Source organism: Podarcis raffonei, chromosome 14 (genome assembly GCF_027172205.1).
Source record: "Podarcis raffonei isolate rPodRaf1 chromosome 14, rPodRaf1.pri, whole genome shotgun sequence".
Lineage (NCBI taxonomy): Eukaryota > Metazoa > Chordata > Lepidosauria > Squamata > Lacertidae > Podarcis > Podarcis raffonei.
In genome coordinates, this window is record NC_070615.1 from 2292340 (window position 1) to 2316686 (window position 24347).

Below are 24347 nucleotides of genomic sequence, written 5' to 3' on the forward strand. Positions count from 1 at the left end.
TAGCATGTCAGCAAAGAGTATAAGCTGGACCCTTTCCTTTTCCTTTTTAAAAATGGTGCCACATGGTTGGACAGAGTATGCAACTATTCCAACATCCCGCCTCCAGCCTCAACTGATACTCTCCACATCTGTACCACTTGATTTTGCTAAGTAAAGCTAATATTGTCTAAGATTTGCTATATAAAAATATTGGGTTCAGCCTGCTTTGGAGTATGAAATTCTATAACCAATGGTTCTTTCATTAAGAACAGTCATATTTTGCCTCTACATTTCCACTGGTGAAAGGAAATACAGGCACAAACACTTCCTTTGCAGAACACATTACTGCTACTGAGTACCGATGCTATGGTGAAGATAGTAAATATTCTAACATAGTTTTAAGGAAGAGGTTACATTAAAACCCAAGTTTACACTTCAATTGTGCTATACCAACTTCAAAATGCCAACACTTGTTGACAAAACAATACCTGTTTTCAATGTACATGTCATAATAAAAACCATTCTCAATGGGAGGTCCATAGCACAAGCATCCACCATAATAATTTTCCATTGCTTCTCCAAGAACGTGAGCACTAGAATGCCAATAAACCTGCATGCAAAGATAAAAAATAGATCATGAGGCAATTAATTATTAGTAAGTTCCCTATTCCCCTCACAGATAGATTAGAGCTGAGCAACACACAATCAAATATTTACGTTTTCCAATATGAAACCTCTGCCTGCCCATCAGAGATGGGCAGATTTCACAATCTGTTCCCCCATGTTGAACCCTAAGGTCCATCAACCAGAGCCAGATGAAAAATGTTGACTCACAGAGTAGAGCCAATCACCTACTTGCCACCTTGAGCCAACTACTGGGACAACATGTAGATTTGTATATCTGAGTTGCTTCAGATCAGGGGTTCAAACACAGAATTAGCTAGCAAAAATATCTGATCAAAAGCAATCTCTTAGCATTCATGTGTTGTAGGTAAAGAACAACAAGGTTGAGATAGAAAATTATCACAGCAGATTATTATTTTTTGGTTAGTTTCAATTTTACTTGCTAAAATATTAGGGATCAAAAACTCCAATCAGCTGCACGTCACTCAGAGCTCTATTAGTTGGTCCTGATCTACCTGATCCATGCCATACATGATCACCTATACATGGTTAGATAAGGCTGGCTCACATCCTAGTCTACAATATATAACCTTTTACTTACATCATCCCTTCTCTATTTCCACACTGCTGCTATGTGCCATCACCATACTAAATTCCACAGAGGGGACCTGGCTGCCACTGGCTGCTGGCATTTGGGTGAGGAGAGGAGCGGGCAGTATGCGGACTGTGCCTGCTGTTGTCCCCTGGCAAGCCCCAGCTCAGCCTCTCAGTGCCGGCCCCCGTCTGGGCAGCATTGCCTCTGAAGCTCGGCTGCCTGGGTCTCAAAAGCACCAGGTGAGGGAGGAAGGTGGTGTAGCCTTGACTGACTCTGGCTTCCCTCCCATCGCCCATCCTCCTGGCGACATGCTAGTGCGGGGCAGCCTCCCCCAATATTTTACTGAAGTTGGTGCCATTGCCAGGCAGCCAGTGGGAAAGCCGGGGTGGGGTGCTGGCCTGCAATGGCACCCACCTCGTTCCAGCTGAAAAAAAGCCCTGCCTGTACAAGGATTTCCTTTGCTGGATCAGGACTTTTGTTTTCAAATTATTTTACAAAGAGAGAGATAAAAAAAAAGTTTACGTACAGCTTGAGCTTCTTCACTATCAAAGGTGAGCAGCTCCAAGGAAGAGTCTCTTTCCATCGGCCGATCTAAATCCCACAGTTCCCCATTCACTTTGGCTATGATGGCATTATCAGCAAGTCCACGACTAAAGAGAGCAAAGGCATGCTAAAAATGTTACCTCTAAAAAACCTGCCAGAGATGTCCTCCTTTTGAGGCCATCAAACTTTTAATTCTATAGTTGCTGAGAGATGGGCTTGATGGTAGGTCAGAGAGAAAGGTACAGATGCTAAAGCTTAATTGTACATAAAATAGATGTGCAAAAAAGATAGTTTAAGCTTTAACTTGCACACAAAGTATTTTTAGCACTTCCCCCTCTCTAATCACAGCTATTATATATTTCTCTCTACCTGCTTTTTTCTGTGTGTACATGCACACATAAAATAGTCATTAATCCAACCCCCTGCAACACAGGAATCCTGCCCCCCCCCGGGTGGGCTCAAAACACTATCCTTCTGGTTAACAGCCAGACCCACTGACCCACTGCGCCATCTGAGGATGACAAAAACCCTGTCTGCAAGGGAAATTACCTAATTCGTAGAGCTAGCTGATGTGGAGTTGTTTTCCAGGATTCCCCCTCCATCTTCCTCCCATCAACAAGAGTGATTTTGATAGGTCTGCTTTGGCGGGATGCTCTGGAATCAAGGAGAGCATCGTGCTCTTTCTTCAGTGCTTCATATAACTTCAGCCTTTCTTTGATGAAGCTTGGTTCCTGCTGTAGCTGTTAAAAAGTGTGCAGGGCAGAATGTCAGTGCAGGCCTTCAACACAAATAGGGCATGGAGAACGCATGTGAAATATTAATATTAATATTATTAATAATATCTATATGTCACCCATCTGACTGGGTTGCACCAGTTACTCTGGGCGGCTTCCAGCAAACTATAAAAACAAACTAAAACATCAATCATTAATAACTTCCCTATACAGGGAAGTTCCAATGGGAGCTGCACAGTTGCATGGAAGCTCCCATTCACTGCAAATTCCCACCACCAATCTCTTTCACACCTTTTCTAGACTGTATCAATAGCAGCTGTAAACACATGGGTCAGAATCGTGAACAGCTTGGACTTCATTTGACATTTCCAAATGACATTTTCAAACTGCTGTAGTTGAAAAGGAAAGTCATTATTTAGTCTAAAAGTGGCTTATATTGTTCCCTGTCAAATGGAAATGGCAAAGGCAAAAATACAAATGTGAGCTCCAGCCGTACATGCAGCTCCCATCCTCCTATACGTGTAGCTCCTCCGGACCATGATATAGAATCTCCTATAACTCTCATCCTAGCTAAGTGGTAACTCATGCCTTCCTTTTTAGCTAGCTGGTCCTTATATTGGACAGCACTGGATGTTCATAAAGCTCATATGTTTTAGGGTTAAGTTCCACAGAATAGAGCAAATGCCATTTATTGCTGCTCATCTTCAAGACTACTTACTGAAAACTGGGAATCTGCAGATAATCATAGTCCACCTCTTGAAATCACAATTTGTATTGTAGTGGTATACCTGTGCCTGGGTTGCAACCACCTCAGGCTGTGCACGGAAACTACTCCAAGCAAAAGATCCAAGACTGGGGAAGAGGGTTTGATCCTTTCCACCCAGCACTGTTTTCCTGATGACTTCTACCCACCCAGCAGTTATTCTTGAATCCTAAAATTGTAGAACTGGAAAGAACCACAAGGACCATTGCATCCAACCCTCTGCAGTGTCAGAATCCTTTTGCCCAACTTGGTGCTTGAACACACAACCTGAGATTAGAGCCTCATGAGCTAACAAGAGGAAAGTTAAGGTCAAGGATCCCCACTGTCTCATCTAGTCAGGCACCACAGAGACAGAGACAATACCAAGAGTGGCTACCTGGACACCCTAAAAAGTTCACATACCTCACTTCTACATCCATCAGCAGCTTGACTTTCCTTCTTCTCCCTTTTATGTTTACTCTGGTGAACAGCAAGGTTTGCATTGGGAGGATCCTAAGTAAAGAAAAGGTAGAACTACATTATATAAAAAATTTTTGCCAATCCAAATGCCAGAATTAAAGTCAAAGCAAAAAAAGTGGTCAGAATTAGTAATTAAAAACACAAAGACAGAGAGGGAGTCAAGGAAATTAATTTCCAAAGCTCAAAGCTCTGAACTGTAATGCCAATTACATTACTAAAGTACCATGTATTCTAGAGATACAGTGGTACCTCGCAAGACGAATGCCTCGGAAGACGAAAAACTCGCAAGACGAAAGAGTTTTTCGTTTTTTGAGTTGCTTCGCAAGACGAATTTCCCTATGGGCTTGCTTCGCAAGACGAAAACGTCTTGCAAGTTTGTTTCCTTTTTCTTAAAACCGCTTGAAGAGGTGCAGTTGCGACTTGACCGTGCTTCGCAAGATGAAAAATTCGCAAGACGAAAAGACTCGCAGAACAAATTAATTTCGTCTTGCGAGATACCACTGTACTGTACTTCAGATCAGTCATTAACCGTTACAGGGCCTGCTGTGCCTGTAGAGATCAATATGGAAGAGACATGTTATTGCAGCTGGGGAAGATGAAGGGGGTGGGGGTGGATATGTATATAATGTTATAGTTTTTTTTGGGGGGGCCTAAACCCTAGAAATTAATAAATGGTAGGATTCTGATTATTTGGGATGTGGATGAAAGTACAAGCTGCAGAACACTGCCAGACAAGGAAACCCTGGGCTGGCCTAGCAAAGAGAAAATCTGTTAACATGACAAGATGACCTGGGGAGATAGAAGTTGCCAAGGTGTGTTGGAGATGACAGGAAAAGAGAGGTTTTGAGCAAAGTGTTCTGGGAAGAAGGAGGAATAAAGAGTGGGATCCATCTTGGGCAGGCTGGCTGCAGGCAGACTGGGAGCGAGGCCTTGGTCTCCAGGGCTGCCCTGCTGTGGGGTCAAGCCCTTCTTGAGAGGACCATGCTGTAAGATCGGGACTCCCTCCATGCACACCAAAGGTGTAAATAGGGGAATAAACCATCATTCTTAAAGCCATGACAGACTCCGCAGTGTCTCAATTCTCCAAAGGACTGCAGACCCCCAGGGAGCGCCCGGAACCCCCAGGAATCTTGCCGCGGCTCGGCAGAGGGGGGGTGGCACCCCACTTTTGTAGCAATAATCCTGTCACTGTTGGTATGGGATTGCAGCTTTGCACGCCCTTCCCTTGGAAGCAGGTGCGCTGCCCCTTCCCAAAGCTGCCCGCCGCTCCAGCTGAAGCAGCAGCAGGGAAGCGCCGCGAGGCCGCCCTCCTCTCCCCGATGCCCCCGCCGAGACGCCGGCCTCGCCGGGGGGCGCCAGGTGACCGGGGGGCCCCTTCCCGGCAGGTCCTCCGAAGGGAGCGCTTGACCCGAACGGGGCTCCGCTCTCTCCCGGAGCGGCGGCCGGGCTCGGACTGGCAGGCGAGGCCCCTGCCCGCCCCCCGCCAGGCCGCCTTCTCCTCACCCACCTGCGCGGCCGCCCGAGGCGGCTCTGGCCGGGGCTCCGGCGGAGGCCTGGTCCCGGCGCGGGCCAGCTCTGCTCCGAGGCTCCGCCGCAGGTGCCCCAGGCGGTAGCGGAGCTTCTCGTTCTCGGCCCGCAGCGCCTGCAGCCCCGGGCTCGCCTCCGGCAGCGGAGGCCCGGCCAGGCCGCCCACGCCGGGCCAGCGCTCCGGCTCCTTCAGGCGCGCGATCTCGGCCGCCAAGCAGCGGACCTCCTGCTCCTGCCGCGCCAGGCGGGACGCGACGCCCTCGGCCCAGGCGGGCGCCGCCATCGCCCTCGCCCGCTCCGCGCTCCGGCCTCGCAGGGAGGAGGAGAGGGGAGAAAGGGGCGGCGGCTTCGTCCTCCCTCTCGAAATGTATAATTCAGACACGTGGGGTTAATAAATTCCGGACGAAAAATAGAGAGAGATGGGAGTTCGTTGGGCAATTCTAATACATAGGACTATTAATATTAAAGAATACATTCATTATTTGAGGCTGATACCTGTTTCTCCCATGACCACAGGGACATCCTAAGGAAAAGTGGAACATTCCGGGTTCAAATCAGAAACTGGGATGATGTCTGTAAATCTGGAACTGTCCCTGGAAAATAGGGACCTATGGAGGGTCTGGAAACTTCAGCTGGCCAGATTGCTCACCAGAACAAGACGATTGGAGCACCATCACACCAGTCCTGCCCAGCTGCTTCTGGGCCCAATTCAAAGGGCTGCCTTACGGGGCTGAGGACCTCCATGCCTTAAGAGCCGCCTCTCCCCAAACAGACCGACCCGGACCTGCGCTTGTCCTCGGAGGCCCTTCTCTATGTCTCCCCCGCTGAGACGTTCAGATGGCGGCAACATGAGGACGGGCCTTTTCCCCGATTGTGGAACGCTCTCCCCAGAGAGGCTCACCTGGCGCCATCATTACATGTCTTTAGGCGCCAGGCAAAACCATTCCTCTTTACCCAGGCCTATGGCCATTAAATAATCTGTGGCCTGCAAAAGTATGGGACAGTGGACTGTTAAGATGATTATTTTACAATTAGGCTATTTGTCAGTATGCTTATCACTGATGTTATGTGATGTGTTTTTAATGTTGTACACCACCCTGAGATCTCTTGATAAAGGGTGGTATATAAATTGAATAAATAATAATAATAATAATTAATTGGAAGGTTGGCAGAGTTCTATGAAGCAAACAAACAACTTTGGTCCATATAGAGGCATGTAATAGCAGCCACCAAGCACAAGATGGCGGAATTCTTGAACGTTTGGGTTTTTTAAAAATAACACCAGCCCATAGTTTCTCAGCAATAGCAATGAACATACCTTTCTTGAACCAGTTGTCTAGGGAATAGCATGAAGTCTCATCCCAGCCCTAAACAATCAGTAATTGAGCACTGCCAGGAGATACTGTAAAAATCAACTGTTTATGTATAAGATCCACATTACCTTTATAAAAAAATAGACTGAAGATCACATTTTTACCTATTAAGTGTACTGATTTCTCTGATTTCCAAAATTTATGAACTTTGGCACAACTCCACATCTGCCAATCAGATCCTCACTCCTTGCAGCCCCACATGATCTTGTAACGTGAGCCACACATACCGGGATAATATACCACCAATTAGTAACATTTAAAGAGTTCTCCCTTATGCTGACAGAAACCAGTCTAAAGGGTTGGGTGGACCAGATCTTTGTGCATGGAGAGGCACTAAGATGTTCCTCAAGAACTGACTCCTTTTCCAATTTAAGTGAATCCTGGGGCAAAAATTGTAACTGCAAAAGTAGGGAGCATATGATTGATATCATTCCCCTCTGGATGCCCTGCTTAGTTTTCAGCAGGCATTTAAAAGCTGAAACAGAAGGCACCAGCTGAACCTTCAGCCAGAGTCTGCTGCCATCCAGACCAATCGCACTGCATTTTCCTGGTCCAGGCCCCACCTAAGGAAATCTTAAGCATCAGTCAGTCTCTCTCCCTCTCCCTCTCCCCTTGTCAGAGCCTGTCACCATGAATGACTGCTATGTAGGCTAGGCTTGTACTCATTTACAAAGCCCTGAGCAACTTAGGCTCAGGGAACCTCTGGGACCTCATTCGCTCAACGGCTGAGATCACCTGCAGGAGCATTGTTGGTAGTCCTTTGAGTTGGCGAGGCTTATTTGACAACAAGAAAATGAGCCTTTGGTGTCATTAGCCCAGTATTGTGGAACACTGCCAATTCAGCATGCACTTTCTGTGCCAACTTTTAAACACCAGGCCTATGCAGGCAATTAAGTACACATCTTTCCATAATACTGTAATTAGCTGATTTCTGATTTTAACCTTTTCGTCTTTTTGGTTTTCTGGTTTTCTGTACAATTGTTGTAAACTGCTCTGATTTATTTTTTTATCACGAATAGCAGTATAAATATTTTTAGAAATAAAATATAAATATTGTAACATGACAAGGCCTCATGGCTCTGTCAAAGAGGTCACAGAACATTTTATTTTCATTCCAAATACAAACCTTTATACATCATGTCTTCACACATCCCAACAGTTATATGCACTGAGATCATTCTGTTCACATTAGACTCTGTTTCCAAGGGACAGAGCTATCCCAGCACCCTGACATGACGTTCCAAGCAAGATCAGAAGACATGGGAACCTGTAGGCCAGTCTTCACCAACCTGCTGCCCTCCAGAGTGTGCTGGTGCTGATGGGAGTTGTAGCCTCAAATTTCTGGAGGACAGCAGGTTGCTGAAGTCTGCTGCAGGCTGTATCTCTGCAAATTATAAATGTGATAGTAACAGCATATGCAGTGGGAAATGGCAGAAATATATGTGAAAGTATATCTTGTGCTGGGGGCTGAAGGTGACAGTCTGATGATGATTGAGGAAGGGAGCTGCCCTGGGCAATAGAGGCAGCATGAATGTCTCAGAAATCCTGGAGAAAGCAAGCAGATCAAAAAACAAAACAACACTGCTGCAGATTGCAGGAATTTACACGTTAAGAGGGGATGTTATACAAGCATGATCCACAGTGAATAATTACTGCTGGCAGCACACCTACATTGGAGCTGTAAGAATCTCTCTTAATCCTAATTCATTAAGTAGACACTATTTATGAGAGTTTTTTTGTATTTTATTTTATTATGGGAGTTGACCTAGTAACCAGCACACATGATAGCCATGCTCAGTGATGAAAGCTACGAATATCAGGCTTCAGGGAGAAAACAAATTCTTACCATAGGTCTTTCTGTTCATAAATGTGTTGCATAGAACATATTTCCTATGAAATACTACTTAAAAGGAGCAATCACCAATCAATCATACTGTGATTTGGGTGGCAGTCCTCCCAGGGTCAAACTTGCTATAACCCTGAAGACACATCCTCTGGTCTTAACACCATTTTGGTGATTCATCTGATATTTTGTCTTCTTGGAAAAAACATCCTTTTCATCTTAAAAAGAGGGTCTTTTAAAGATTGGTTACAGAATTAAAAAGTAACATTAGCCCAGCTATTTTCCTATCTCCTTCACTATGGTTGCAGAGATGCTTATTAACGCTTGTAAAGGGATAATTAGTGTAAAGTAATCCTCTTAGGGGACTGAAAGCCCTGGGCGTGGGCTTTCCCCCCTCCCTCTTATAATTTCGACATAGGCCTTTTCTATTCCAGCTGAATTGCAATAACCATAGGCAGGCAATACACCCTTGCACTCCCTCTATCCTTGCATTATGCGGCCATCGCCTGCTAAAGACTGCACAGCCCAGGCGGAGTTGGAATATCTGCATTTATTTTTAGCTTAAATGCAAACATGTTTGGATGGTCGGCTCGCTCTTGGTTTTATAACTGTACAAAACTGACAAAAAAAGATAGCAGAGAGAAGAACCGTTGGCTTGCTGATATCCTAAGCAACCACAGGGAGAGAATCAAAGCAGAGCTGGATGTGCAGAAAGTGCTGCCATATCTGGTTTATGAGAGAGTTTTTTCCTTGGAGGAGTACAAAGACATTTTGTCCCAGGAGTGCTGTGAGAAGCAAGCTGCGTATCTTTTTGAGAAACTGACTTGCAAGGGCCCCGGCGCCTTGTCCACTTTCTGTTCCGTGCTGGAGGAGGTCTGCCCCCAGTTGCTCCTTTCCATTCTCCTTGACTATCAAGGTAAGGTCATAGGTCCTGCTCTGAAATGTTCCAAGTGTGTTATTGGCAGTGCCCTCAAATCTTTCCACCCTAATAGTCTATAATTAGAGGCTACTTTCTCTGGTGCTAGGCGTTTGCTCCCTTTATAGCGCATCGTTAAAGGGAAATCCAGGAGAAGAGATAAAACTGAGATGCAGAAAGAGAATGTGATATAGATGTAATATAAAGCAGTGTTTGTAATAGAAATAGAAGAAATAGAATTAAGAATAGAAATTCTTAAATGATTTACCTATTTATTATTACATTTATATCCCACCTTTTATCCAAGAAGCTGAAGAGGGCATGCACCATTCTTCCATTCTCCATTTTATTCTAATTAAATTGAGATGATCACTGATGCTGAATAACCCATCAGTTGATGAGAAACTTTCTCAAATTAAAAAAGGAAAAGAAAAAATCAATGATTAATCTGATTATATAGTGGCCACTTTGTTCTATATGTTTAAGTGAGTGTAATTTGCAGTGTAATATTGCCTATGAGACAGGTAGACAGATGGATAGTCAAGTTACATTCATGATAGGTTCTACCACATTTTATTTATTTATTGCGTTTATATCTCACCTTTGGCTTCAATGAGCTCAAGGAGGCTTACATGGTCCTACCCCTCCTCATTTAACCTTCACAACAGCCCTGTGAGGCAGGTTAGGCTGAGTGAGAGCTATTGACTGGCCCAAGGTCACTCACGGCTGAATGGGGATTTAAACCATGGTCTCCCCATTCCTAGTCGGATACCCTAACTGCTATGCCACACCGGCTTTGAGTCATAGGATCAGTACATGAAACTATCCTTGGTTGAGTCATTACATGAAGCCATCCTGACAGCTATTACTGAAAAAGGGAATGATCAGCAGACAGTGGAAGAACAACTGCTAAAAGCAGGCTGCCAGCTACAAGTAAATGCAACATAGCATCAGGGACAGCTCTATTACATATCATAAAGAGATTTTGCAGGTCAACCCACAACACCTAAATCGGAATAACTGTATTGCTGCATTCGACTGAGTCTTAATCCCATTTTCATCAGGGAAACTGAATCAGTTTCTCCTGTGCATCTTTACTCAGAAGCATGTCCCATTGTATTCAGTGGTCTACTTCTAAGTGTGCTACGAGTGCAGCCTATTTTAGCTCAAGCAGGCTGGGGACATGTGGATTTTGGTTTCATGGCACTCATATTGCTTGGGGTTGGGAGGCTGATTTATCCCAAAATCGTACATAGCCTGTGAGTTTATTGTATTGATTTCACACATCTCAAACAGAAACTTAACTGACCCGAAAGGCTTTCTATAGTAACAGCTACATTTCAGTAACCAAATGCACACCAAGGTGTGCTGATTAAAAAATAACACACCAACATTAACTTCACTTCTGAAATAGCCACTGCTTGCTCTGCCATTATTTCACACTTGTAAACTTAATTACCTTTAAAACTGACAGTTGCAAATCCAATTATGCAATAAGGTGACGGGCCGTTTACCATAATTTATCTATGAACAGACCACTATGCATCTCTCTCTGTTTCCTTCTTATGATTTACTGGACAGTTTTATGATGCTGACAAGGATGCAAATGCAAGAAATTGTGTTTTCCAAATATCCAAGTGAATTCTCACAGGTGCTGATACAGTATGTTCCATGTTGCCCCTGGGGACAGAGTAGGGAATCACATTAAGGAGTAAATGGGGGTGGGGAGCCTCTAGAGCAACGCTAGAATAGTTTGCAGATCATGTTTCTATCCTTCATTCACTATTTCCTCACCATTGCCATTTTGCTTTCTAAATTTTGTCCAACCTTTGAATGAAGGCACTTTTTTGTGAGGGCATCTAGATAAAAATATTGTTGTGAACTCTTCACTTCCCTGAGCAGTGAGAAGTTCCAGGGTGGAGCTGCTCAGAGGAAGTTTACTTTGGACACTTACTGTGCCTGGACCAGCGTCCCATTCCCACAGTGCTCAGCCAGATGCCTCTGGAAAGCCCACAAGCAGCGCAGGAGGACAACAGCACTCCTGCTTGTGTTCCAGATAATGGTATTCAGAGGCATACTGTGTCCAATACGGGAGATAATATACAGTCATCATTTCAAATAGCCATTGATAACCACATCAGTGGAACCTGCATGCAGGTAAACGGGGCACTTCTACAGTGTTGGATATATTCTAAAGGTAAAGGTAAAGGTAAAGGTACCCCTGCCCGTACGGGCCAGTCTTGACAGACTCTGGGGTTGTGCGCCCATCTCACTCAAGAGGCCGGGGGCCAGCGCTGTCCTGAGACACTTCCGGGTCACGTGGCCAGCGTGACATCGCTGCTCTGGCGAGCCAGAGCCGCACACGGAAACGCCGTTTACCTTCCCGCTGGTAAGCGGTCCCTATTTATCTACTTGCACTTAAGGGTGCTTTCAAACTGCTAGGTTGGCAGGCACTGGGACCGAGCAGCGGGAGCGCACCCCACCACGGGGATTCGAACTGCCGACCTTTCGATCGGCAAGCCCTAGGCACTGAGGCTTTTACCCACAGCGCCACCCGCGTCCCTTTGGATATATTCTACACTGCTACAAATGAGGTCCCCCAATCCCAGCGCCTTACATCTCTCTGGGTGTCCTTATCTCTCCTAACATGTTATTTCTTCACACACACCCCTTAGGAGTGCATCATCCTCTGCCCCTCAGCTGTTTCTGTGTTTATCTCTGTGTTTATGATGGCAGGAGAGAGACACCCCCCCAGTGTTGGATGGTTATTCCATAGGCCATAGCTTAGTGTTGGTGTGCTGCTTTGCATGCAGGAGAATCCAGGATCATCCCATGACATCTCCAGGTAAAAATATCAGGTAGTAGAATGTGGGAAGCGCCTCTGTATTTCTCTGCCTCTGTCTACCTGAGACCCTGGATAACTGGTGTCAGAGGAGACAATATAGGGCTAGACAGCTCTTTGTTTCTCATTGCACTTCTCTGCTTGTTATTGGTATTGTTAAACATTTTTAATTGTACTCTGTTTTGGGACTCGAACAGAGCTGAAAAGTGTGTGAAAAACTGCATAATTGTCTAACAAATCTGCCATAACAAATCTACATGACTGGTTTTCCATTGAACTAGAGTGACTTTGAATCCAGCACCAGTAATCAAAGGAAACTCTTTGTTCTAATCCAGGTGTGCTGACCAGGAGTTTCACAGGCACATATTTCAATAATACAAAACTGAGGACAGTGCCAGATATGGACATTCATGGACCCAGCGAAGCCAGTGACCAGGAAGGAAACCCTTTGCCTGAGGATCACATAATTTTTTCCTTTGACAAACACAGGTAAAAAGTTCTACACTTGTTTCATTTTGTTCTGCTTTAGTCAATCACAGAATGCTTTCTTGCTGACCCCTGAATATTCATTGGATAGGAGTAGTTTCTTACTCTTTTCCTCCCTACAATATGTCTAAGTAGAGGAAGATGTGGGAAAAGCAGCCTTGTGTTGTGTGCATGCCTGTGTGCATCATGTGTGTGTGTGCATTATGCCAAGATACTGGATCTAAGAGACAGCTGTATCGCTTCTAGAGGGCCAGGTTGCCACTATGTCCAGAAATGTCCTTCAACAGCTTTGGCTGGTGCACGATCTGTAACCTTGAAAAAGCAGGTCAGGCCCGTGGGGGTGGGGGCTGGGGGTAGCTTTGAATAGTTGGTTGGTTGGGAGCACAGGACAAGGCCTTCCTTGTGATGGTGCCAACCCAATGCACCAGAAGGCTTGTCTCTCTACCCATGAGGTCTGCACCACTGAGAAGACATCTCTTTATAAACACACCGCTGAGATCTAACTGATTCCCTGTTTAAATGATTATTAGTCTCTGGTTGCTGTTTCAGTTCATTATGAATGTTTTATTTTACGTGATTGATTTGATCTTGTAATATGCTATTGATTGTAATATGCTTTGAGGTCCACACTGCTATTGATTGTAATATGCTTTGAGGTCCTTGAGGATGGTGAAAAAGGGGAATGACTGAATGTCATTACAAGCACACCCACCCACACCCACACATACACCCTTAGGGCCCAGATCCCCAGTAAATCATTTACACTAAGTCAGGGATGGTGCTGTCTGAGCCTCCAGACTGCAGGGGGCGGCATAGTGAGGCTGTGTTGCTCACCTAACCTCTGTCTGACTGAGTCTGTGTAGTATCCTGAACTGCAGAAGGCGAGGGGCGTGACAGCAGAGAGGCTGGCGCAGTGCAAACCCACCAGCGGAGCCAATCCATTGCTCCTGCCAATACATTTGCACTGTGCCCACCTCACCACCATGTCCTTCCCCGTCTCCATCCCAGGATGCAACAGCAGTTCGGCCAGATGCAGGTCAGGTGAGCAATGCAGCCCCACTACATTGTCCACTTTTGCCTCCCATCAGCCCCAGTCACTGTAGCCAACGACCAAACGTGATAGTCCTGGGTAGCTGCTGCCTGGAGTGCCACAGGTTACCCATCCCTCCCTTGACCGACCTGTGAATTCCCTTCTGTTTCAAGGTGGATTTGTGGATGTTCATATACAGTCATACCTCGGGTTACGAACGTTGCGGGTTGTGTGTTTTCGGGTTGTGGACCGTGCCAAACATGGAAGTACTGGAACGGGTTACTTCTGGGTTTCAGCACTCACGCATGTGCAGAAACACAAAATGACATCACGCACATGCACAGAAGCACCGAATCGCGACACACGTGTGCGCAGATGCAGCACTTCAGGCTGCGAACGCTGCGGGTTGCTAACGTGCCTCCTGCACGGATCACGTTCACAACCCAATGTATGACTATATTCAAGTACTCTATTTTTGAGTCTCTACTCAAGCCAGGATTATTTTCATGCTTTAGTTGGTGATTTAAAAAAAGAAATAATTGAATTTGGCAATTTTGCATCTATACACATAAATATTCAATTTTTATATTGTATTTTTAAAATAAATAAAAATCTATTCTCTTTTTTGCCACTGTAGACAGCCATCCTATAAACCATTGTTTTAAAAAAGAAATTATATAGTGTGCTAGGCAAAATGTAGTGACTTGTGTGTATAAAGAACAGTATCTCCAACCAGTAACTGATCTGAACAGTCTCTGTTGTTGAAATTCTAACTTTTTGCTCACTGTGTTTAATTTCTTGTTCTTCATGTTGTGTGCAGCTGAGATGAAGACATATTCAATCTACAGGGCTGTGCTTATTATATCACAATGTAAGGTCACTTACAGAAGCAAACTAATTATAAAATGCCCAAATGCTTTCTTTAAAAGAAAAGAAATGGATAAATTGGGAGTCAACTGTCAAACTGATGTACGGTGGGAATGCTTAGTAGCACTAAAATAAATAAATTAAATTAAGCTACCACAACATACATTAGGCTGTGATCCAACCTTGCTTTTCAGTTGAGTTTGTGTTTCCATTGCATAGGGGTTTAATTGGAGGGTACACAATCTTGGTGTCCTTCTTTTGTCTATTGGCCCTGGTTCAGAGATTTGTGTAGGGAGACAAGCTCCTTCCACCACTTGCCCATTTGCAAGAGGCTTGTTAAAATTCACAAGTACTTTGACGGTTAAAATGGGGGATGCAAAACTGATGAAACAATATTGTTAGGCATTCCCCACTTTTCCAAACAGTGAGATGTTCCAGGGGTAGTGCTACTGGGTTCAGTTTCCTTTTGAGATGCCCTTGGAGCCTTGGGCTATCTTTGCAATATTTGTTTTATTTACAAATAAAGAAATAGAACACAAGTGGAGGCAAAGAGACTTGTCTACTACAGGCAGAAGGTCTCCCAGAGAGTAATTTGGGTAATACCATCCTCAGACTGCACTCCCTAAGCTGGAGTGATGCCACTTCCAAACACCATTCCAAACTGCCCCCCTCAAAAACTCAGAGAGATTTCCAAATATCAGAATATCCTGATCCACTGAAATGCCCACCACTATGGATAGCTGAAGGAAGTGGGTCGGGCAGCACATTGGAGAGGGACCTAGGTGTGGATTGCAGGACCATGACCCTGTAGTTAAGGCAGAACATAGAAGTTGTCTCAGCGGCATCCTGGTCTCATTGCATTCCCCTACGGTGTCCAGTGTGCCCCCCACCTTTGGATTCTTCTAAGCACTGCAGTTTCAGGCTGTGGGAATACCTCTGCAGTGCTGTCCTGATCCTCTGAGGAGGGTGTGTTCCATCATCCAAGTCTGGTGACAGAAGTGTCTCTGTGGGGGTTTATGGGAGGATAAACAGACTCCAGTGACTGTGTCTCCACATGGGATGGACCGGGGAGTAGATCCATTTCCTCCTTGGGATTGCCATCATCATAAGACTTTGCTTCTAAGAATTCGTGGTCTGAAGCCATAACGCCAGACACCAATAGCTATTATTTCCCTCCTATTGATAATACAGCACCCAGCTGACCTGAATATAAACCAGCAATCTGCGTAACACATAGCTGATTTTTTTCTGGTCTTGTTTTGAAGCTTCCTAAACCCATGACCATTTCCAGGTCTTGTATTGTGTATACTTTGTTTTGCCTGACCCAAAGCTACAGCTTATCAATTTAATTGTGTGTTTCCAAATTTTTAGCTGGGGGATGGGACATTCCAAAAATAATTATTAAAGCAAGCTTGTAAATTTAAACTATCCCAGTGACCACCTGTGAGTAAACTTTTCTTCCAGTAACCATGCAAGCCAGCTTTTCTAGACTAAGAGAGGGTTGGTTTGTCTCCTTCATCTATATTTTACGGAAAACCTTGAAGGCTAGTAACTTTGTAGGTTTTATTTGCAAGGCTAGGTTAAAGCATATCCCAGGACGACTCAATCCTTATATAATTAATTGTAAGCATAGCTTCAGAATTCAATCATACAGTACCTGCTTCGCAATTCATCTTTATTGGTTTCTTTTGACAAACATTCATGAAATCACGTTGTAACATTTCAATTCTTCTGTAACTAAACATGTGATTCTAAAACATAATAAAGAAAACAAAATATATATTCTTATTCATTTGATTCATTTGTACTCCATTTACACTTGACTTCCCTCCCTTTCTTACTTGGGTCCTCTATTTTACTTAGCTGAATGCCCCTCATAACAAATCTATATATTTGGTAACCTATTTTTCCACTATATTTTTATGTTTTTCCTTACAAGAGTTATTCTAAACCAGACCATTCTCCATACAGTGGTACCTCAGGTTACATATGCTTCAGGTTACATACACTTCAGGTTATAGATTCCGCTAACCCAGAAATAGTCCCTCGGGTTAAGAACTTTGCTTCAGGATGAGAACAGAAATTGTGCTCCGGCGGCGCGGCAGCAGCAGGAGGCCCCATTAGCTAAAGTGGTGCTTCAGGTTAAGAACAGTTTCAGGTTAAGAACGGACCTCTGGAACGAATTAAGTACTTAACCCGAGGTATGACTGTAATGGTCTTTCAGATATTGTTTAAGTATATTCCAATCATTTTTGAATTTTTGTTTTGTTTGATCTCTTATCTGCCCTGTCACCTTATCCATCTCAGCGTACTCCATCAATTTAATCAGCCAATCTTTCTTTGTCGATAAGATCTCCTTTTTCCAAAGGGAACAGAGTCAACAGTTGTTAAAAATTACAGACCCATCTCATTACTTAACAATGATTATAAAATCTTTGCAGACATCTTAGCAAGAAGACTGAAATCGACTCTGAAGAACCATATCCATGATGATCAAGCAGGATTTCTCCCAGGCAGCCATATGTGACAGATATCTTAGAGTATCTAGAAGCAAGAAATGATAAACAGGCGGCACTGCTGTTCATCGATGCAGAAAAGGCCTTCGATAATGTTTCTTGGGGATTTAGGAAGAAAACCTTAAAAATTATCGGAGCAAGAAAAAGTTTCTGCAAGGCATAAATGCAATAAACGTGCAGCAAAGAACCAAATTAAATACAGTCAAACCTCGTTCTGCGTCTGCTTCGGCAAACATCTGTGGCAAACCTGGAAGTACCGGGACGGGTTACTTCCGGGTTCGCCGCTTGCACATGCACAGAAGTGCTAAATTGTGCCGCGTGCGTACGCAGGCGTGGCACTTCAACATGTGTCATTTTTGGCTTGCGGACGGGCCTATGGAATGGATCCTGTAAAAGCATTCGGTGACGACTTGATAATAGCGACGAAGAACCCAAGAGAAAGTGTGCCAACAGTTATGAAGATTAATGAATTTGGGTCAGTTGCAGGCTTCAAATTAAATAAACATAAAACCAAAATGTTAGTCAAAAACATGAAAGAAGAGGATAAAAGAGAATTACAATAGTTTACAGGCCTTACGATTAGCAAGAAAATCAAATATTTTGGTATATGGATAACAGCTAAAAATATAAATTTGTACAAAGATAACTATATACCAATCTGGAAAGAGATAAAAAGAAATTTGGAAATATGGGACAGGTTAAAATTATCATTCTGGGATAGGATCTCCACAATAAAAATGAATGTGTTGCCCAAAATACTGTCCCCCCCCAAGCCATTCCAGTAGTAGGAAGCACAAGACATTTTAAAACCTGGCAGAAGGACATAAGAAAATTTATTTGGCAGGGCAAAAGACCTAGAATTAGTTATAAACTCCTGACGGATAGCAGAGAATGAGGAGGCTTTGCCCTGCCAAATCTTGAGCTGTATTATGAGGCTGCATGTCTATGTTGGATCAAGGAGTGGCTGATCTTAAAAAACACAGATACAGTGGTACCTTGGGTTAAGAACTTAATTCGTTCCAGAGGTCCGTTCTTAACCTGAAACCGTTCTTAACCTGAGGTACCACTTTAGCTAATGGGGCCTCCTGCTGCCGCTGCACCACCAGAGCGTGATTTCTGTTCTCATCCTGAAGCAAAGTTCTTAACCCGAGGTACTATTTTTAGGTTAGCGGAGTCCGTAACCTGAAGCATCTGTAACCTGAAGCATCTGTAACCCGAGGTACCACTGTATATTAGATCTAGAGGACTTCAACAACAGTTTTGGCTGGCACGCCTATCTCTGTTATGAGAAAGCAAGGGTTTATGCAGTCTGGGTAAAAAAAAAAGGGTATTTTGGAGCAAAAAACACCATGGTGGTTGTCACCAACGGAGGCCATGACTGTATAAAAGGTTAACATGAGGAACGATTGGGTAACATATAAAGAAATTCTCTGGGACGAAGATAATAAATTAAAACTTAATTTTTTTGATGAGATAAAAAAATAAAGTGACAGGCTGGCTAGAGTACCATCAAATATTTGATCTATTTAAACAAGATAAAAAGAAGGGATTCAGTAAAGAGCTTTCAAGATTTGAGAAAGACCTGATATACAATGACCAGAAAACTCTATCAAAAATTTACAAAATTTTACTAGAATGGTCGGTAAAGGACGAGGAGGTAAAGTCAGCTATGGTGAAGTGGGCAGTGGACTTACCGTAGGTCATACTATACAGTTGTCAGAGTGGGTGAAATCAATCATATTTGCTTCATCTGTTAAGAAAAGCTTTCACATATCTACTTATAAAATGAGAAACTCCAGATGGAATGATATCTTCAATAACATGTAGCCATTTACAAAAATATAAAAAAATGTCTTTTGAAGAAAATGTAACTCAGAGCCAAGCACATATGCCACCCCAACAGGCCTGCATAAATTTAAACAGTGAGGAAAACCAAGGTAACTGTTTCTCCTGCCAACCAGGCAACCAATTGGAAGCTACCAATCTTGTCTATAAATATAACTATAAGGTGACTATGGCATCAATAAAAATATGAGGAAATCTTGATGAAATTGCAACCTTATTTGAAAAAAAAGCAAGTAACTGCTAATAACTTGTCTCTAACTGTCTATTTTTATGAGGGAAACAACTGATATTCTGGTCTTCATTGGTGAAAAATAACTTACCATCTTGGGTCTATTACTCCCCTCCCCCCTTTTTTTTGGAGATGTGGAGGCTCATTTTGAACAGTTGATAGAATCTTCAGGTTGGATCCAACGTAGCACTGAGTTAGAATTACTTAGCAGCATAGTTGTTCCACTGGGGAAATGTTTGGGGCTGGCAGAGCAAGAGTAGTGCAAGAGAATGCTCAAGCAGGTTGGTGGTAATTTTGTTGCATAATAGATTGTGCAATCTGTTGCGCAGCTACTTTCCGCTAGTGCAGCTCTTGCATTGGATCCCTTTGTTGCACAACAAGAGCCCTTGCGCTAGAAGACGGAGAGCGTTGAATGCAGCCCATGGAGTTGGAAGGGTCCCTGAAAGCCAGCTAGTCCAACCCCACTTGTCAGCAATGCATAACAGGGAGTTTGGGCAATAATCTTTGATTTGAGGCTAAGAGTGTCACAAGTGTACTGTTATCAGGGCCAGCCAGCCCAAGAGTGAAGCCTCGGGCTGCGGAATCCTGGGCACCTCACCCGCCCATGCCACTGCTGTCAGGTTTGTGCGGCCGGGCTGCCATCTCATGGGAGTTCCACAGCATCTCGCAGAACTCACTCAGAGTGACCATTATAGCTGTGTGACCTTAGTAAGCGAGGCAGTCGTGGTGGGGAGATGGCACCGGCAAGTTTCACCTCAGGTGGCAAAATGGGATGGGCCACCCATGAGCCTTATGTTCACCTGTGAAATGTTGTAAGGTATGTAATAAAGCTTTTCAAAAAAATACTTTGAAGACTGAATCCAAGCAATAGAAGTAGGAAACTGTGTGGTGGTTAAAAACAAAGATGAAGAATGTTGGAGGGAGCAGGGATAGTTTCTTTTTTAAGCGTGAGATATGCTCATGAGTTACCAATTGCCATAGTAACCTAATGCAGTTTACATAATTCTGCATTTGATTATTCCCTTCCTGACAGAGAGCAGCAAGCCTGCCACATTGCTCTTCTTCCTCTTGCTTTGAACCAAGGCTAGTCTTGTGGGTGAATGACCCCCTCCTGCACAAACAGAGGCTCCACATAAGGGTTCAGTGTAACTTCCCCTTGCATGGTAGATTATCTCCCAATTAGCGACTCCCTTGCCAGTAGGGATGTCACAAGATGTTGAACGGGGATGCTCACCGAAGTGAACACTGCCTGCTTCATCCTGCAGGTAGATTCAGAGTGTGCCACACGGCCACCCCAAAAGAATACCTGCCCCAAATCTGTTTGCATGCATGCGCTCTCTTGCAGCTTTAGTGGTAGAGATTGTGCAAAGTGGCAGATCAGGCAGCATCATAATCCATGCCTTGGAGAGTGTTGTCAGGAGCTGCATTAAACAATTCTGTATGGAACTGTTATCAACTATTTTGGGCCAGTGTCCGAGGTCACTGCATTCTTTGAAATCACTGAATTTGCTTCCAGATTCATGTTTCTGCTCTGTCTCTGCTCGTTCCACAAAACTTTCATGTTGACCACTGTGATCATCATCTGTATCAAAAGTATTAACAGTGAGTTGAATATTGCTAGAAAGTGCACAAACTGTGGGAGCTCTATCACTGGTTTCAATGGTGTTTGCTTGACTTGTTTCAACTGTAGGTGTAGACAAACTTGTCATTACAAAATAGTTTGTTAGTTTTTGACATTGATAATTTTCATCACATCACTTTTCCATTTAAGTACTTTTGTGAACTCAATTTATTCCTTTAGGGTCTTAACCTCTGTTAAAACTGAAGGAAAATCTGTGCTACGGACTCGCAAACTTTGAGATTGTTGAAATATATATGGGCCTTGCAGAGCCAGGCAGAGGCCCGGGCCAGATAGATAATGTGCCCTCCTTTTTTTTACCCTGGGGATAACTGAAGTCTTATAAATAAGAAAGTATAAAAATAATTTTCACAAAAGTTATGCTGACAAATAATTTTATTTCAAGGCTTGAACTGTATCTGCATATAAAGACAAAATGGAAAATATAGATATACAATAGTGCTTTTTTAAAATACATAGGGAAAAGGATTATTTTAAGTATTTACATTTAAAAATGCTTTCTTGGCTTTTTCTTTCTTCTCCAGTCTTTATGGAAAATTCATGAAAACCAAGAAAGCGCTCTTCAATTTTAAAACTTTTAGCTTCCCTCCTCACATATCTGCTGATGAATGATAACTGTTCTTGGTGAGAGCAATCAGGGGTTACATCAACAGCCATCGCAAAATACTTAGCTTCTTGTATTTCTTGAATGATACTCCTCTGGACGAATGATCCACAAATTTCAATAAACTCATTTTGAATTCTACTTGATAGGTAGTGTACTTGGAGTCTTACACCATTCTTCTGTGCATTTTGTACTTGTGCAACATGTTCCTCTAATAATGAATCGTATTTACTGAGGAGCTCAACTAAACCCAAAAAGTTACCATTATGACTATCACCAAGTCATTCAGAAGAATCAAGGAAAGGGAGAGAAAAACAGGATAATGTCAAGGATGCATTGAAGTATTTTCTTCCATTTAGTACTTTCAGCCTTGAGCTGGTCAACAACATAATTGTCAACTGCAGAACCACACAGAGCAGCTCTACTTGACATTTTCCACGTAATATAGCTTTCTTTATGTAAGTTAGAATTTTCATGGCTAGGAATGCGATCCTTTAATTTTCTCCATCCTTTCTAGAGTGACTAGTGGGGTGCCACAGGGTTCTGTCTTGGGCCCGGTCTTATTCAACATCTTTATCAACGACTTGGATGATGGACTCAAGGGCATCCTGATCAAATTTGCAGATGACACCAAACTGGGAGGGGTGGCTAACACCCCAGAGGACAGGATCACACTTCAAAACGACCTTGACAGATTAGAGAACTGGGCCAAAACAAACAAGGTGAATTTTAACAGGGAGAAATGTAAAGTATTGCACTTGGGCAAAAAAAATGAGAGGCACAAATACAAGATGGGTGACACCTGGCTTGAGAGCAGTACATGTGAAAACGATCTAGGAGTCTTGGTTGACCACAAACTTGACATGAGCCAACAGTGTGACGCGGCAGCTAAAGAAGCCAATGCATTTCTGGGCTGCATCAATAGGAGTATAGCATCTAGATCAAGGGAAGTAATAGTGCCACTGTATTCTGCTATGGTCAGACCTCACCTGGAGTACTGTGTCCAGTTCTGGGCAGAGTTCAAGAAGGACACTGACAAACTGGAACGTGTCCAGAAGAGGGCAACCAAAATGGTCAAAGGCCTGGAAACGATGCCTTATGAGGAACGGCTAAGGGAGCTGGGCATGTTTAGCCTGGAGAAGAGGAGGTTAAGGGGTGATATGATAGCCATGTTCAAATATATAAAAGGATGTCACATAGAGGAGGGAGAAAGGTTGTTTTCTGCTGCTCCAGAGAAGCGGACACGGAGCAATGGATCCAAACTACAAGAAAGAAGATTCCACCTAAACATTAGGAAGAACTTCCTGACAGTAAGAGCTGTTCGACAGTGGAATTTGCTGCCAAGGAGTGTGGTGGAGTCTCCTTCTTTGGAGGTCTTTAAGCAGAGGCTTGACAACCATATGTCAGGAGTGCTCTGATGGTGTTTCCTGCTTGGCAGGGGGTTGGACTCGATGGCCCTTGTGGTCTGTTCCAACTCTATGATTCTATGATTCTATGAGACTCTTGAGAGTCCCATGGACTGCAAGAAGATCAAACGTATCCATTCTTAAGGAAATCAGCCCTGAGTGCTCACTGGAAGGACAGATCCTGAAGCTGAGGCTCCAATACTTTGGCCACCTCATGAGAAGAGAAGACTCCCTGGAAAAGACCCTGATGTTGGGAAAGATTGAGGGCACAAGGAGAAGGGGGCGACAGAGGACAAGATGGTTGGACAGTGTTCTCGAAGCTACAAACATGAGTCTGACCAAACTGTGGGAGGCAGTGGAAGACAGGAGTCCCTGGCGTGCTCTGGTCCAGGGGGTCACGAAGAGTCAGACACGACTAAACGACTAAACAACAATCAAGAGTGGTATCAGTTTTGTTTGATGATTTGACCACTAGATGGTACTATATTAATAGAATTAAGTAACTTGGATACTGTAATAGTCATTCAAAGCATATCTTCAACACTCAGGGCTGGATCAAGGGAAGGGGGGCACCACATAAATTTTCCATTGGCAGATTTTTAACATCAATGGTCACAAATTGCTCAGCTGAACATTCATTTTCTCATTTGAAATATATTAAAAATCCCAACAGAACAACTATGCAGCAAGGAAGGCTGGATGCCTCATCTCTACTATGTGTAGAAGCAAATGCATTACATAAGATTAGTTTTGAGGATCTGATCAAGCACTTTGCAATTAGAAAAAGTCACAGAAAAAGTTTAAAATATAAATAAAGTGGAAGTATGCAAAAATAAACATTATTTTCCATCTTACTGTAGGTTTTATTTATTGTGGTTTATTATTGTTAATAAGTTGAATTAGATATATATGGGGGCACCGAAATCATTTAAGTGCTTAGGGCCTCTAAAGGTCGTAATCCAGCCCTGTTAACATTTGTTTTCTGCAAAAAAACTTTTTTTTATTCTCTGCTATGCAACTTGGACACATACATTAGGTGTACCTCTAATTTGCACTCCGAGGCAGTGGAGGACAGAGGTGCCTGGTGTTCTCTGGTCCATGGGGTCACGAAGAGTCGGACACAACTAAACAACAACAACAAAGCAAACAACGGGGGCAGGAGTACTTGCAAAAAAAGAAAAGAAAAAAGTCAAGCCTTGTCTTTCTGTTCAGAATGCATGGATGTATTTCTATGAGGATATCCTTGCGGTCTGTTCCTCGTCAAGATCCCTCGTGTGGGGTATCTCCCCACCCCACAGATAATATTCCAAGCCAATGTCATTCAGAATGGAAGAAGGTAGAAAAGCCTCTTCCTTGCCAAAAGCTAATAAAATACATTTTCTGCCTTTCTCTAAACAACTCCATCTCTATATGACCCATCTCTTCTGCCAGAGCAAACATTGCACAATTACCAACATCCCTGATCTGTCCTGTTATTTGGGGGTTTAAATGCTGTGTGGTTCCTAGTGCAAAGTCAGCAGTTAAGAT

General features: G+C 43.5%; 2 protein-coding genes across 7 annotated transcripts in view; one reads left to right on the top strand and one right to left on the bottom strand.

Moving 5' to 3' along the window:
* TARS3 (threonyl-tRNA synthetase 3) overlaps window positions 1-5516 on the bottom strand; it is a 30422-nt gene extending 24906 nt beyond the window's left edge. The window contains exons 1-5 of one of the 2 annotated variants that reach the window (XM_053363971.1): window positions 5205-5516; window positions 3641-3730; window positions 2291-2481; window positions 1725-1848; window positions 468-589 (exon numbers count right to left, since the gene is read on the bottom strand). In XM_053363971.1, coding sequence (XP_053219946.1) covers window positions 468-589; window positions 1725-1848; window positions 2291-2481; window positions 3641-3730; window positions 5205-5507 — 830 coding nt within the window. In that variant the 5' untranslated portion in view covers window positions 5508-5516. Of the gene's footprint in view, window positions 1-467; window positions 590-1724; window positions 1849-2290; window positions 2482-3640; window positions 3731-3920; window positions 3936-5204 lie in introns of those variants that run through there. The other variant, XM_053363972.1, reaches the window with a different exon arrangement.
* A 3482-nt stretch (window positions 5517-8998) lies between these two features.
* TJP1 (tight junction protein 1) overlaps window positions 8999-24347 on the top strand; it is a 330457-nt gene continuing 315108 nt past the window's right edge. For all 5 annotated transcript variants that reach the window (XM_053365517.1, XM_053365518.1, XM_053365519.1 and 2 more), the window contains exons 1-2: window positions 8999-9356; window positions 12534-12687. In XM_053365517.1, the coding sequence (XP_053221492.1) occupies window positions 9014-9356; window positions 12534-12687 (497 nt within the window). In that variant the 5' untranslated portion in view covers window positions 8999-9013. The remainder of the gene's footprint in view (window positions 9357-12533; window positions 12688-24347) is intronic.